General features: G+C 38.2%; 1 protein-coding gene across 6 annotated transcripts in view; it reads right to left on the bottom strand.

Annotated features, from left to right (window-relative positions):
• Window positions 1–3,405: 3,405 nt before the first annotated feature.
• Window positions 3,406–17,062, bottom strand: part of LOC117348587 (SUN domain-containing protein 3-like) — a 97,287-nt gene continuing 83,630 nt past the window's right edge. For all 6 annotated transcript variants that reach the window (XM_033920881.1, XM_033920886.1, XM_033920885.1 and 3 more), the window contains 3 exons: window positions 6,469–6,636; window positions 6,187–6,279; window positions 3,406–3,768 (listed from right to left, as the gene is read on the bottom strand). In XM_033920881.1, coding sequence (XP_033776772.1) covers window positions 3,649–3,768; window positions 6,187–6,279; window positions 6,469–6,636 — 381 coding nt within the window. In that variant the 3' untranslated portion in view covers window positions 3,406–3,648. The remainder of the gene's footprint in view (window positions 3,769–6,186; window positions 6,280–6,468; window positions 6,637–17,062) is intronic.

Here is a 17,062-nt window from a genome sequence, read left to right as displayed (position 1 = left end):
GGAGGCATACAGTTTCTGGAAGTGGCATAGAAGGACAGAAAATGCCATATAGAAGGGGCAGACAGTGGATGAAAGGAAGAGAGTGACAAGAAGATGAGGAAAGCAGAAACCAGAGAAGACAAAGGTAGAAAAAATTTCAATTTTTTATTTATTTATTTTGCTTTAGGGGACATGCATTGCTGTTTCTATGGTGTTGCATTGTATGCAGAGTCCAGCTTCTTGGTGGTTCAATTTAACCTTTGTCTACGTATTTCTATTTTAGCCCCCTTTTTACAAAACTGTAGAGTATTTTTTAGCGCTGGCCGTGGTGGTAGCAGCTCTAATGCTCAGATTTCTATGAACATCTGAGCTATTGCCACTGTTTCTAAAAACCGTACTACAGTTTTGTAAAAGGGGGAGGGGTTAGTTTGTGATTACATATTCTAAACTAGGCGAAGGTGTTTTCTGTGTTCTGTTTGTATGAAAGACATGTTTTTTTTGTTAGCGTTGACTAGCCTTGTTTGACAAAATGCATCAGGCATTGGGAGCACCTTGAATAACCCTAATTTGAATCTCCTTATTTTCTGCTGATCTTCTTTTGTTTCATGTTGGATTCATTGGTGTACTGCTTGCCTTGTTGTTTCATTACAAGTTAACATACATGGAATGGAACATACTAGATTTGGTTGTTTATACATATGGGTTACATTTGGTTGATGTAGAGCAAGGCTGCCCAATTCCGGTCCTTGAGATCTAATGGCAGGCCAGGTTTTCAGGATATCCACAATGAATATGCATATGAGAGATTTGCCTGCACTGCCTTCTTGATATGCAAATCTCTCTCATGCATGTTCATTGTGGATATCCTGAAAACCTGGCCTACCAGTAGATCTCGAGGACCGGAATTGGGCAGCCCTGACGTAGAGTGAGGCAGTTGAGAGACGTTGTAAACTGGGTTATTAATATAGACTTATATTTCAGATAGTATTACTGCTTTACAATATATTTCAACACTTTTATATATGTATAGAAAGGGTTCAGAGTTAAAGTCCTGGGTAAATAGGTGGGAAGGGAAGGAAGGGGGATTTGTTCAGAGATGTTTGGGGGTTGCATAGAAGAAAAACTGTGCACTGGTATGCTAATCTTTCTTTGTTTTGAATTTAAAAGAAAAAGAAATACAAGTGGAAATAAAGACGTAAATAAGAAAATAGATACATGGGGTGGGGCATGGAGGGGGCGTGGGCGGGTCAGGGCCAGGAGGGCCCAGTGTACTTGTGTGCTTAGGGGCCCTCAAATAATTAATCCTGCCCTGCTTGTGGGGATGGGGACAAATTTGTCCCCGTGTCATTCTCTAGTAGGAAGCAAAAAGTAGCCAGCTGCTTAGATGAAGCTCAGCATGAGTATATACAATCTTTCCGCCTTCACCTGGAGATTTTCATAGTAATCAAATCTGCAATGGTTTCCTCTTTCTTCCCTGTCCCAGAACAATCCAATAAAAGCATAGTGCACTGGTATTGCCCTCTACTTCTCTGTCTTTTTCTTTTCTCCTCTTTTATCAGCTTTGAAATTCCATTTCCTCTGGGTTGATGCTAAAGACTGAAGGACCCAATAATACCAGTGTTTTACTGGATTGTTCTGGGATGGGGAAGAAGGAGGAAACCATTGCAGATTTGATTATTATGAAAATTGAGTGAATAAAGAAGCAGTAAAGAATGAAAGAAATGATAAAATTTTAAAAAAGGATCAACACCAGACAAATGTTGGGTGGGATTGAAGAAGACAAGAGAGGAGATATGGTAAAGGCAGACCTGTAAAGAAATGAAAATGTATAGAGGAAAGCAGACAGAGACACTGGGACCAAAGCAAATAGAAAAATAAATGTTTAGACAACCCAAGTAGAAAAAGAGTCTGCTCTGCTCTTAACTACAATTAAAAGAAACTGATGTCAATAGGAACATAAAAAACAAGGTGGAACCGAACAAGCACCTGAGTGCAACCAGCACTAACACTTATGTATTTCCTGCAGCCTTCCATTTTTCAAAACATTTTTTTTTAACACAATAGAAAGCTATGAACAAACCTCTCAAGAATATCTCTGGACAGTGTGGAGACCTTCCAGTTAGTCATCTTCAGGCCTGTTATGACAGGAGAAGGTCAAACATCTAGAAAATACATACATGTCTGAGACAGTAAGGAGGCTATATCGAAATATGACAAGGAGGTGGCTTGCATCCGACGTAGGAGGTCTTCTATGTTGCCGAGTCCGGTCACAGAAGAGCTCTGCGACGCCCCAGCAGAACTCTTCCCTCTCTGTTTCGGCATTGCTGGGAAAGGTAAATTGGCTGCTAGCAAAGTTCTGTAGAGAACTCCCAGTCGTGCCTAAAAGCCCAATCAGTCTGTGGCCATTTTGGATCTCTTATCGTGTTAGACTCTGTTTTAACGCATTGCCTGCCCTAATTTTTGTTGTATTTTCTTTTGCCGTAGGCATACTTTTCTTTTATTTCTACTTTCAGTAGAATAAAAAAAAAAAAACCTAAACAATTTATTTTTAATTTCCTTTTCTCCTTAGTCGGCCCTTTGGGCCTTTGTGCTCAGTCAAAAATTGAATATTTGCCCTTGCAGCACAAATGTTCCCATCCTTGCTGAAGCCGAGTGGTTTTAAAAAGTGTTCCTGGTGCCAATGGCTAATCTTAGTCACTGACCTCCACAACTGGTGCATTGTGTCTGGGACCAGACCACCAGATGGACACCTGTATTCGTTGTTCTACTTTTCAGAAACACTCCCTCAAGGCTCAACATCTTCAACAAGAGAAGTGTTTGGATCAGCCATGGCTTCCAGAGAGCCATTGATGCTGGCATTGTCGTCGCCATCAGCGTTGGATGCAATTTCTGCATTGGGTAGGCTGGCTATGAAGCTTTCTACTACTGATTAACAAAAAATGATGGGATAAGGAATCAATATGGAACAATATACAACTGATATATTCAATCTCTCTTATCATTGTATAAATACGTGTTTATGTGAGAGGACAAGGATCTCAGAAACCTGCTTGATTTTCAAGAATAAACCTCAACCAAGACATTTCTATCATTGATCCTGAAAATCTTCTCACTCCTATCCTAATTAAATAATTTTATAATTTTAATTTTCTGTAATCAACCTCATGTAAAATTTAAAAATTATGTTTTTAATTTTTTTTATTTTTTATAGTATTATTTTTAAATATTTTTTATTTATTTTATATACTTTTATATTTTGCATCCCCCCTTTTACAAAAAGTTCCAAAGTACAAGCCATTATCTCTTGTATTATGGTCTTATTCTCTTTATGGTCTTACTGTTTGATTGCAAAAACAAAACTGCAAAGAATGTATAAGGTGTAAGAATTTATTCAATAAAAAACATTAAAAACATTGGTAATAACAACAATAAAAATAATAATGAAAATTGTATCCAAAGACTGGTTCTTGCTGTAAAGCATACTGGACCCAACATGGTCTGTGTTTCGAATAACACTTCTTCCTCAGGGGTCTGGGATACTTAGAACATAGATACTCAAGAACCATACAGATGAAAACTATTCTACAAAGATTCTAGGAACACAGGCGAAAGGCTCGCCAGTATAAAATGCTGCTCAGAATAACACATTCATTGTTTCATTTGTTGGCCTTAGGTGATTATAGAGTTGGGCATCTCCTTGTGGACACGGACACGGTACAGTGATGTATATTCCTTGTTACCCCAATTGCTCAGGACTTTTAATTGAATATAACCAAATGAGCCTTCTCCCTGAAAGAAATGAAAAAACATTATTATAATGGATAATGTTTGCTCGATACATTGATATGCAGAGTATGTTACATCAATTATTCCATGGAAAGTGCCTGCATATATTAACTCATGTTATTAATATGCACATATTTTCTAAGGTGTATGTATAATTACTAACCTGGCAGGCACAAAAGAAGAACCCCTTGTCTTAGGATAAAGATGCACAAACAGGAAAAAGACAATGTGGATGTCTTAATCAACCAAAATGGGTCTTTATTGAATTGCAGAAACGTTAAAAGAGTCCCAACAAGGATCCCTGTTTCGGCGCTGCTAAATAGCACCTTCTTCAGGGGACACAGGGTCACTCTCCAGCTCTAGCCAGCCTTTATTCATCTTCTTATGTGGAGTCTCAGCGCCATATCCGGGACCACCACCTGGTCTTCTTCAGTGGCCTGCATGAGTCGCTGTCTGTCCTGGAGATGGCGCTGAGACTCCACATTAGAAGATGAATAAAGGCTGGCTAGAGCGGGGAGAGTGACCCTGTGTCCCCATTTTGATTGACAGAAACTGAAAAGGTTGGTCAATAATGAGACCCCCTCGTAATTTTCCCAACTGATTGTGTTAAGTATAGCTGACCCTCAGAAATGCCACCAGCCACTCAATTGTGTTTCATAGTGGTTGGATTTATATATTAAATCCTCACCGGGTCACTTTAACTATGTTTTCCAAATTCGTGAATGTATTAATTTTTCAAAAAGTGCAAAGGTAAAACTTTTTATAAATATGAAGCTAATACTTAGCTTAGCTTAGGTAGTCCATTCTAAGGGATATTGTCACCAATATGTTTCACCCTACACGGGTTTCATCAGGGTTGTGATCAATGTTCCCTCTAAGCTGAGCGCATGAGCGATCGCTCACTATTTTTATTGGCGTCACTCATAATTTTTCTCGTGTCGCTCACTAAAATATGCAGTGGGCACGACTGGAATCAAGCGCGGGCGGAGGTGATAGGAAGCGGCGGTGGCTCAGGCCAAGCACCGGCGCAGCACCGCGAAAGGGGACAGAAGCGGCGCGAGTCCGGCGCTTGTTGTTCTCCTTGGGCAATGCCGTGCCTGCGCATCCTCCTCAGAGCCTTGTTTTTTCCATCCGCCGCTCCGTACCGCCGCCTGAAATGTTTTTTGAAGCTTTGGTCTGCCTTGCTCGCCTTAGTGTATTTTAAGTTGAAAGATGCAGCGGCGGCTCCTCTCAAGATCCCCGACTGCATCGGACTTCCAATGCATAAGACTTCTGAGTCTTATGCTGCCACGTCTTTCAACTTAAAAATACACTAAGACAAGGCAAGGAGCAGGGCAGACCGAAGAACAGCATGAACATACCAGTAAGGCTGGGGACTCGCGCATGCGCAATCCTGCGGCTACAGACCTACACCTCACAGAACACGCAGATAGGAGTGCGCCTGCGCGCCTGCTCATAAATTTGTGGAGTATGTAACTTGTCGCTCATGCATATTTTTTTTTGCAAACCTCATCAATCCTTAGAGGGAACATTGGTTGTGATCCCTAGAACATTAAAAACCCATATTAAACTCTAAATTCTTTCAGATCACTAAAACCATTCACCTCGAAATAAATAGAAATATTACCTCAATTAGAATTGGTTTCCCACGACGCGACCACTCCACAGATTTTAAAATGGCCTCGGCGTGTTACAACTGCTGTTTAAATACCTTTCCGCCGGGCTGTCGGGACCACCTCCAAACAGGGTCAGCCGAAACCATGCCAACGACAGCATGAAGGCGGGTCGACCATCCAGCACAGGGGGAAACTTTTAACTATTACCAAAAACCCCCGAACGGGGTCTCACAGAATTCTTGGGGCACTCCCTCCCTTTCACATTGGAAGGAGATGAACATAACCAGACGAAACCTCATATAAGTGTTAGCCACTCCAGTTCCAGATGTAAACCAAAGGGGGTAACCGTATTGAGACGGTATATCCACCTCTGCTCAATCTCCAGGAGTGCTGGATAACTGAGAGTCTACTGTATATCTATGGCAGTTTTCATTCTGAAACTTAGTATCAATAAAAACTATTCAATTATTGACTTCATAAATATGTTAAGAAATCCCCCCTCAATGACCATCCTTTGCATTGCTTATGTAGCCAGGAGGTCCAGTTTGTTACAGCCAAGAGAACTATTCCCAAATGGTGCTGTGATAGAATTCTATCCTCAGCAGTTGAGCCAAAGTTGAAATAAATATTGAGACTACCTTCTTTTCTTCCATATGTACAAGTCACATTTTCCCTGAAATGTTAATTCTTTTTCTGCTACAGCTGTTAGTTATTATAATACTCTGACCCACTTTATACTGCTTGTGGCTGAAAAAATTATATCTGTGGATTAAATTACTGTTCTCCCCTGTTGCTGTAATGGTACCTTCAGATGAAATGTCTGTATGGGGTCTCCATATGCATCATAGGTGAAGCGTCCCAGAAGGGTTCCTTCAAAATCATACTGGTCTTTCAGTCCCTAAGGGTAAAGAACCAATAAAATATACATGACATTTCCTTTTAATACATGCAAGACAGTTGTATGGATATTCACAGGTGGCAAAAGTGAATCATACAAAACAAAATTTGTATCAAAACATACAGAGTAAGAAGTTGTGCAAAAAAGAAATAGTAACACATTGATTTCATCCTTCTCCTCATTACTTACATAGATAGCAAATTCACGGGGAGCACTTCTGATGTGGCCTGTTGGTGAAATTGCTTTTGGAATGTGCTGTATCGTAACGGCCTTTGGTTTGATTGTAGCAACTAATTGAATGACAGTCTCACCTTGAGACCCCGGGAAGGCCCAACAATTGCCTGGGTAGACATCTGGCTGAAACCAGAACATGACACAAAACAAATTAACATCAGTTCCAACAACGGAACATTACACAGGAAAGTATCAGCTCAAATTGTCATTTTAGGATGATCTAAAGGGATATTAGTCAAAGAGAATAATTCTATATAAAGACATGCTGATCAAAACTTAAGGAAACTTATAGGAGACTAGCACTGCTATCTGTCACCCTGTGCCCTGTGAATGGGCAGAAACATTGTTTGCATTTATGTTTGCTCTATACTCATTCTAACATATATGGTTTATGTTAGATGTTCCCAAACTTTATGCAGTGATGGTGATGCTGAGGGGCATAGCTGCATTCCTGCATTTTAGCAGGGACAAAAGCATGTAGTTCTAGCTTTTTTCAGTGGTGTATCTACAGGAGGGCCTGGGTGGGTATAGGCTCACTCATTGTTGGCTCAGGCCCACCCAATCTGGTGGCCGGTGAGGTCTCCCCCCAATTTGAGGACTTTGTGACCTGATTTGAAATTGCAACCCACTTTTGGAAAAGCTGCTTTATGTAATTTCTATCAATGAGCAATTTGAATCACAGAACTTCTGAATCAATTTAAAAAAAACAATTCTAAAAGTGGAATTGCTGAGAGTGTTACTATTGTGAAAAAGGATCTACAATCACCTATGACATCATTATGGAATGGAGATTAGCCAGTTAACTAAGCAGTATTTTTTACTATGTCACAGTAAAAAATGGCCTTAACATGCCCTTATGTGGGGTTTTCCCATGTGCTAAGGTCATTTTTATGGCAGCTGGAGTATGGCCAGATTTTGGGGGCATGGCTTGGAAGCGCATGCACTCGGTCGGGTGAACAGTGAGCTCCGTCCTGATAGATATTATTGAAAGATTTAATAGGTTACAAATTTGATTTTTTTCTGTGGAATACAGGAAAATTTTGTGGTCCTATGGCGTCTGGTAAGCTGAGTAAAGCCGATTCGGTGCTTACGGCATCTATGGGTGCAAAAAGAGCAAAGCCAGAGCCTCCGACCCCCTCGAAGAACCAAACGGCTAAAGATAATATGGATAGTGCAGAAATTCTCCGTGAGCTGCGGGCAATTAGAAATATTGTTTCCGAAAACTCAAAAGATATTAAGGAGGTAAAAGAAGAGATGGCTACATTGAACAGGAAAATAGAACTTGTGGAAAACAAAATAGTGAATCTCAATGATAGAATGATGACAGTTGAAACGGATTTATTTCGAATGAAGCCTTTTAATAAAAAAATTGAGGTACTTACTACATTGCTGGAAGATTGCTGTAATTAGGAGAGGAGGAGTAACTTGAGATTGCTTGGGCTTCCGGAAGGGGCAGAGAAAAGCAATATGACTTCCTTTTTAGAGAACCTCCTACCTAAAATCCTCCCAATCAAAACAAAATATCCTTTAGAAATAGAAAGAGCCCATAGGATACTTTCAAGCAGGTCTGACAAGCAAAATGGGCCGCGTCCAGTAATATTTAAGCTTTTAAGACACCAGCAAGTTTTGGAAATAATTAGTCTGGCTAAAGAAAATAGAAATCTCAAGTTTCAAGATTCTCGTTTACATATTGTGCCGGATTGTGCATCTGACACTGCAGCTAAGAGGAAGAGATTTCTTGAACTAAGACCGCAGTTGAGAAACATCGGGGCAAAGTATGGGCTGATTTATCCGGCAATTATGAGAGTGACTTATAAGAATAAAACGTCTAACTTCAAGGAACCGGAGGATCTGAATGGATTTTTACAACAGCAAGAAGAATCTATGAACTCATAAATTATCTTGTGCTGATTTATTTGTATTATGGATTAGAATAGATCTTTTTAAATATTTAACTAAGTTTATATTTCAAAAATAAAAGGCTCATGGAAAGTAATGTTTAGAATTAGAATGTTGCTTTCAGTGAGTCTTAAGGAATTGTTTCCTTGGCAACAGTTTTTTTGAAGTATATTGCAGTTAAATGTTTTTCTTTGTTTTTTGAATGTATTCATAAGATTGATTTTATTATTTATTGATGTGATGAGTTCTTAAGGTCATGGCAAAAGAGTTTATTTTAAGTCCATATTTTTTGTGTTTTATTTATTGTCTTATTTTATTTTGCTGAATGATATTGTCCTTTAGTTATTTATGATTTTGGTTTATTATTTTATTCCAACAAGGTTCTTACTTTAAGTGATTTTATTCTTCACTCATTCATGATTAGATGAATATGTATGAAAGATTAATGTTTAGATTGGGAAATATATTTATTATGATGATGGTTTGGGATCTTGATGATATGTTTGATATATTTATTTCAATAAGGACTCTATGAGTCCTGGCAAAAGAGTTTATTTTAAGTCCATATTTTTTGTGTTTTATTTATTGTCTTATTTTATTTTGCTGAATGATATTGTCCTTTAGTTATTTATGATTTTGGTTTATTATTTTATTCCAACAAGGTTCTTACTTTAAGTGATTTTATTCTTCACTCATTCATGATTAGATGAATATGTATGAAAGATTAATGTTTAGATTGGGAAATATATTTATTATGATGATGGTTTGGGATCTTGATGATATGTTTGATATATTTATTTCAATAAGGACTCTATGAGTGTGTCTATCAGCTGATCACTCCTAACAAACCAAACCACACAGGTGCCAAATATCAATTGAAGAATAGGGGCGCTCTCAGTGTGAGGTTGTTAGCGACGTTGGAGAACAAACTCCAACGCTTCCACTTACAAAGACGGAGGTGAATTACCCCGCCTGCACACCATCATCGGGCGTCCCTAGTGTGCAAAATCAACTGTGCAGAAATACTAACAATAATTAAATCACAACAGTGAACAAGTGAGAGAGTGAATCAAACTGAAAACTCACTCATAGAGTCCTCCCCAGCCTAATCCCCAAGATACAAAATGAAACCACAGCCAACTTAGCTTTTAAAGCGAGCCAAATGAAGTCAACGAATATTGCGGGAAACCAAGATAGTCATAGGATCAACCGGTTTCGGGTGAAAACCCTTCATCAGGATCTTAAGGCTGGAGCAGAACTTTAAAAGCTAAGTTGGCTGTGGTTTCATTTTGTATCTTGGGGATTAGGCTGGGGAGGACTCTATGAGTGAGTTTTCAGTTTGATTCACTCTCTCACTTGTTCACTGTTGTGATTTAATTATTGTTAGTATTTCTGCACAGTTGATTTTGCACACTAGGGACGCCCGATGATGGTGTGCAGGCGGGGTAATTCACCTCCATCTTTGTAAGTGGAAGCGCTGGAGTTTGTTCTCCCGTCGCTAACAACCTCACACTGAGAGCGCCCCTATTCTTCAATTGATATTTGGCACCTGTGTGGTTTGGTTTGTTAGGAGTGATCAGCTGATAGACACACTCATAGAGTCCTTATTGACATTTTGTGCCTCCTTTTTTGTATCTTTTTAAGCACCTTTCGGCAAACTTAGAGGAGCTTATAGTTTAGTTGATATATTTATTTAGCATAATATATTAATTGATGGAGATCTGATTTGATTACTGGGATTCTTTGAAAGTTTTATTTTATTCCTAGCTAAATATTTATTACATAAAGAGACCCATCTTAATTTGATAGAATCAAAGAAACTGGAAGGGGGATGGGTAAAGCATTGCTTTTATGCTCCTGCCGTTGGGAAAAAAGGAGGCGTGGCTATACTTTATTAATAAAAAATGTAATGCCACTTTTCATTTGGTAAATGCAGATCCTCAAGGCAGATTGGTACATGTAGATATGAGTATGGGAAAAACTACTTTGACTTTGTTTAATGTGTATGCCCCTAATTCGAATCAACAGGAATTTTTTTAAAACATTGCAAAGGTTGTTGCTCCCACTGGCTGCTTCTAAATTAATTATGGCTGGAGATTTTAATGCTGTTATGGATCCATTATTAGATAAAAAGCCATGTCAAAATATAAAATCTTTAGGGTTAGATAATTTGGCTCACGCATATGATTTAAAAGATATTTGGCGTATTCTTCATTTTAATGAACAAGACTTTTCTTTTTGTTCACAGGTTCATAAATCTTTCTCTAGAATAGATTATATTTTTATTTCTACTCAATTAGTTCAACAAGTGCTTAAAGCTTCCATAGATTCAATCATTATATCTGATCATGCGGGTATATGGATTGAACTTCAAATAGATCAACAGGAATATAATAGACCTGTGTGGAGATTTGATAATACAATGCTTGCAGATACAAAATTTATTGAGGAATGCAAATCACAAATTAGTGAATTTTTTCTTTTTAATTTATCAGAGGATAGTTCCATGGAAAATTTATGGGATGCCTTTAAGGCTACCATAAGAGATTCTATTATTTCACATTCTGCTTATATTAGAAAGCAATTTAAAAAGCAATATTCGGAGTTGGATAAAGAAATGAAAATTTTGGAATCTAAATTGATTAACAAATGGGAACACAATACGTTGCAGGATCTTTTAAAAGTAAAAGGTAAATATAATTAACTATCTTCAAAATTAATTAGGAAAGATCTGTTCTCCAAACAAATATTGTATTATGGAAATTCTAATAAGGCAGGAAGACTACTGGCAAACTATCTTAAAGCAAAAAAAAAGAAGGAACAACATTATGGCAATTAAAGATGATAAAGGAGTTATACATAATCAGATTGGGAAAATATTAAATCAGTTTCTAACTTTTTATAAAGATCTGTATTCTTCTGAGTCTTATGCGGACAGGGAAAAGGATGGATTAGAATTTTTAAATTTAATTATTGGACCTAAGGTTCCGGTTCATATAAAAGGAAGTTTAGAAATGTCGATATCTCTAAAAGAATTAGAAACAGTGTTGAAATCTCTTAGAGTTGGATCCGCTCCAGGTGGTGATGGTTTCACAGTAGAATTTTATAAAGCATTCCAAATTCTTCTTTTACCTCATTTGTTAAATTTATATCAGTCACAACTTACTAATGGTTGTATTACAGGTACTATGGCTGAATCATTAACTATTGTTTTGCCTAAGCCAAATAGAGATCCTACTTTGGTTTCAAACTACAGGCCTATCTCTTTAATAAATATAGATGGTAAACTTTTGGCTAAGATATTGGCTTTGCGCTTAGCTAAAGCTCTCCCTTATATTATTGATATGCACCAAACAGGATTTGTTGCTAAAAGACATTCATCTAATAATTCTAGACTAGCGTTTCATATGCTAAATTTAACCAAAAATATGAATGATTCGGCTTTTTCTGTATCCTTGGATGCAGAGAAAGCTTTTGATAGAGTTGAATGGAATTTTATGTATCAAGCATTAGATTGGTTTGGTATAGGTCCTGGATTTATACAAATGGTTAAAACATTGTATAACTCCCCTTCTGCAAGATTGAATATTAATAATAATTTATCAGAAAGATTTAATATGCAGAAGGGAGTTAGACAAGGCTGTAATCTATCTCCTTTGTTGTTTGATGTTGTTTTAGAACCCTTGTTATTAGTCATTCAACAAGCAAAGGGGATACAGGGTATTCCTCATTCTGATTGGGAATATAAAGTTTCAGCATATGCAGATGATATTCTGCTTTATTTGAGAAATCCAGAAACTACCATTCCATGTTTATTGAAATTGATTGATGCATTTGGAAAATTTTCAGGTTACAAAATAAATTGGAGTAAGTCTGAAATTCTTCCTTTAAATGTGTATTGTTCTAAAGGATTATTTGATTCCTTTCCATTTATATGGAAGGAGGATGGCTTAAAGTACTTAGGTATTATGATTAAAAATAATTTAGACGACACAATTAAAGAGAATGAAAAACTTTTATTAAAAAGAGTTACAGAGTTATGTGAGCAATGGAATCCTTTATATATTTCTTGGTGGGGGAGAGTTCAAAGTATTAAAATGATGATATTTCCTGTGGTTTGTTATCAAATGAGTATGATACCAATTTATTTTCATGCGTCCTTTTATAAAAAGCTTAATAATATCCTTATGAAATTTCTTTGGTTTTTTTTTTGTTTTAACATTAATACATGACCATAATTAGAGAAACTTGAGGTAAAATGCATAGAATTGCTTTAGTATCTCTTCAAAAACCAATTGAGGAGGGTGGGGTAAATTTTCCTAACTTCTATAGGTATCATCAAGCCTATATTTTACGTCAAGGTATGTATTGGATCCTCCCAGAACTCTTTGAGAATGCCCCGGATTGGTTATATTTAGAATGGCGTCTTTTGTTTCCCTTAAATTTGGTTCATGTGCCTAGTATTAGAATGCCTAGAAGATATAAGGAGAACATAATTTTATCAGATACATGGAAAACATTGAGATATATTAGTAATTTAACACCTATTCCAATAAGTAAATCTACAAATCAATCTTTATGGATAAACTCCAAGATTCAAATTGGCGGATCTAAAATCTTATGGAAAAATTGGATAATTGCAGGCATTCGAACTCTGAATGACGTTATTTCAGATGGTAAACTGCTTGAATTTTCACAGCTGCAACATAGATTTGGTCTTAATAAATCACAAAGTTTTAAATGGTTGCAGCTGAAGCAGGCTATTCAGGTAGGGTTCCCTGAATGGAAAAATCTGAATAATCAATATAGTCTGGAGTTCCTTTGTTTCCAAGCGGATTTCCTGGGACATCAAGCCGCATTGTGATCAGTGTTCCCTCTAAGCGGGCGGGTGTTGTGAGCAAACTTTTTTCACCGTGAGCCAAAAATATCGGGCGCCAGCAAGTTATGAGCCAACTCGCCCAATTCTCCTCTCGCCGCCCTGCCATCTGCCGTACGCCTCTTCCGATCGTGCGCTGTGACGAGAAACGTGTGCGCTGCGATGTAATATTTTGTGCGCCAGCGCACGCCAGCGCAGCTTAGCGGGAACACTGGTTCAAATGGTTTTATTTATTTCCCAAAATTTATTTTTGTTATACGCATTGAAAATATTTGATATTGCGTTTAAATCAAAATCTCAATAAACTTGAAACGAGTGCCCGTGAGATTGTGGGAGGGTTAAATACTCAAAACTTAGAAGTTTTTGCTACGCCAGCTTTCTGGTATCTTTACATACAGTGGCGTACCTAGCATATGTAACATCCGGGGCCCATCATTTTTTGGCACCCCCCCCCATCTGTAAGAAAAACATGATTTTTAGTAACAAACCACACGTCACACATGAGTACCTAGGAAAAGGCAGCATCTTACATATTGCAGTGAGCAGTACATCAATACACCCATTGTAAAACTAAACAAGCCAGACCAGCACAGATCAATCCTACACCGTCAATCCTAACAGAAAACCATGTCTTTCGAACACACAGAACACAGAAAACACCTTCGCCTAGTAAGGAATATGTAATCACAAACTAACCCCTCCCTCTTTTACAAAACTGTAGTGTGGATTTTAGCTACGGAGGTAACAGCTCTGATGCTCATAAAATTCTGAGCATCAGAGCTGCTACCACCAAGGCTGGTGCTAAAAACGCTTCACAGTTTTGTAAAAGGGGGGATAAAATAAAAATACATAGACAAAGGTTAAATTGAACCAGCAAGAAGCTGGACTCTGCATACAATGCTTCACAGAAACAGTGACACATGTCTCCTAAAGCAATAAATAAATAGAAATTTTTTTCTACCTTTGTCTTCTGTGGTTTCTCCTTTCCTCATCTTCTTGTAACTCTCTTCCTTCCATCCACTGTCTGCCGTCTCTCTTCCCCTATATGGCATCTTCTCTCCTTCTATGCCCCTTCCAGAAACTGTATGCCTCCCCCTTCCATCTCTCCTTTCACCCCATTGGTCTGGCATCTCTCTCCTCGCCTTCCCTCTCCCACACCTCTCCTCATAGTCTGGTATCTCCCCTTCCCTGATTCTCTGGCATCTCTCTCCTTTCCTTTTCTTCCATCTTTCGCTCCCCCTCCATGCTCTCACATCTCCCCCTTCCTTTTCCCTTAGACTGGCATACCTTCCTCCTACGCTCCAAGCCCTGGCATCTCCTTTAATTCCCTCCCTCATCTTCCTTCTCCCTCCAGCTGGGTACCGCAACACTCTTCCCTGCAGCTCTGCACTTCCCCACAATTGCCATGCTTCGGTTCCTCTTCTTCCTTCCTTCCCCCCCCCCCCCCCCCCCGCGGGATCCTGCGGCACCATCAACTCTTACTCCCTCTAATGTCGGCCCTGCAGCTCCAGACTTCCTCGCACCTTCTCCCCTCCCCCTTTGGATCGCTATTATTTTAAATGTTATAGCCGCGGAGCTGTATCCATCAGTGGAGATGTCTAACCTCGGCCTGCCCCGGAACTCTTACTGCAGCAGCCGCCCGTCTAGGCAGGAACAGGAAGTCACTGTTGCAGTAAGAGTTCCGGGGCAGGCCGAGGTTAGACATCTCCACTGATGGATACAGCTCCGCGGCTATAACATTTAAAATAATAGCGATCCAAAGGGGGAGGGGAGAAGGTGCGAGGAAGTCTGGAGCTGCAGGGCCGACATTAGAGGGAGTAAGAGTTGATGGTGCCGCAGGGTCCCGCGGGGGGGGGGGGGGGGAAGGAAGGAAGAAGAGGAACCGAAGCATGGCAATTGTGGGGAAGTGCAATCCCCCCAATGCGTCCCCTTACCTTACCGACGCGTGTGTGCGCTGTGAAGAGAAACTTTGCGCTGCGATGTAATATTTTGTGCGTGAGCGCAGGCCAACGCAGCTTAGCGGGAACACTGATTGTGATATAAATTATTATCTGGATATGTGAATAAAAAACCAAAAAAACGGTCTTAGAGACATTTGGAGCATTTAGATAAAGCAGCAAATTTCTGCATCTCAATGGCCACGAATTTGGTCTTGGAGAATGAGATGTACAATGTCAGCATCTATGAGGCAAACTTGGTTCTTTTTGTTACATAGAGCTTTTTGGACCCCTGTTCGTTTACAAAAGTTAGATAGCTCTAAGTCTAATAGATGCTGGCATTGTAATCTGGAAGCAGGGACATTGGATTATTTACTTTTTTACTGTCCCTGTATTAAAATATTTTAGAATTCAATTTGGACGCAGGTCAGCTGTTTACTTGAAAATCATGTTGCTTTGTCTTATGATACTATTCGGTTTGGCATGGTTATGAGGAAAAAAAAGTCAAATTTATCTTATAATAATAAACTTCTATTAATAATGACAGGGGTTGCAATTCAGCACATTAGAAATAATTGGAAAAATTATACTAATCTTAATTATTCATTTTGATGGAATTCACTTTGTCAAATTTTTAAAATGGAAAGAGCAATTGCTGTACAGAAAGGTAATTATAATAACTTCATAAAGATCTGGGGGCCATTAGAAAATTATTGTAATGAATGAACACTGTTTTCCTTTTTGATTGTTACATGTATTTTGTTGGGGGGAGGGGGGAAATTGGATGGTTAATATTTTCAATTAATAATTTGATTTGTGTTTATTATGGTTATATTCTTTAAAGGACTGGTGGGTGGATAGAAGGGATTATAATTTTTACATTAATGGATTATATGTATAAGAAGGTCAAGTGTTGTATATCTTATTAGTAATGTAATGTTATAATATTAATCACTTATTTGTCAGTTTTAAAATGAATAAAGAATTTTGAAAAAAACCCAAAAACCCAAAAAACCACCCACCAAACAACTTGTGTAACTTACAGTATATGAGGTATACAATGAGGCCCCAATTCTGCAAACTGTGCCTACCTTTAGGCGTGCTTTAGATGTCTGTTCCGCGTATGTCGTGCTTAACGTTACTTAGGCGTCGGATGCACCTCTTCAATAATCACATTATTTTTCTCTTCTAGATGCCAAGTAGACGTCCAGACAATGTATTTAGTTATATGTAAAAATGCGGGGTATTTTGTGATTCTTTAGCATTATTTCAGGATTGTAAGCTTTAACATAATAAAAACACAGTATACCAACTTTAAAAGGATATTTATAATATATTATTTTCAGTGGGAGTTGAACTGGGAACATCAGTGTGAATCATGAAAAAATGTGACATGCTTGCACACTAACCTGCATTCTAATCCACTATGCTAAACAATAAGCCATACAATAATAGCAATTCTGGTTTTATTATACTGTTCTGTATATGCATCGTTATGGCAGTTAATTCTGCTAGGATAGATGCAAGGAGACAACACAAGGTGGATCTTACTGCCCTGTCATATTTTCTTTCTTCATTATTTCAGGATTATAAGCTTTAAAATAATAATAATAAAAAAGTAACATAGTATACCATCTTTAAAAGGATATTTATAACATTTTATTTTCAGTAAGAGATAGTGACTGGGAGTTGAACTGGGAATATCAGTGTAGCAGAATGTAACTTTAACTTGTGTGCTACATAGGAAGCTACATAATAGTTATAAAATTAGCTCCTACAAGCAGTGTAAAAAAAATAGCTGTTTGAGCTTCAGATAGATGTGGCTTGGGCTTCAGAA

Source organism: Geotrypetes seraphini, chromosome 14 (assembly GCF_902459505.1).
Source record: "Geotrypetes seraphini chromosome 14, aGeoSer1.1, whole genome shotgun sequence".
NCBI classification, from domain to species: domain Eukaryota; kingdom Metazoa; phylum Chordata; class Amphibia; order Gymnophiona; family Dermophiidae; genus Geotrypetes; species Geotrypetes seraphini.
Note: the sequence above shows the minus strand (reverse complement) of the source record. Positions and strands in the feature narration are given on the sequence as shown.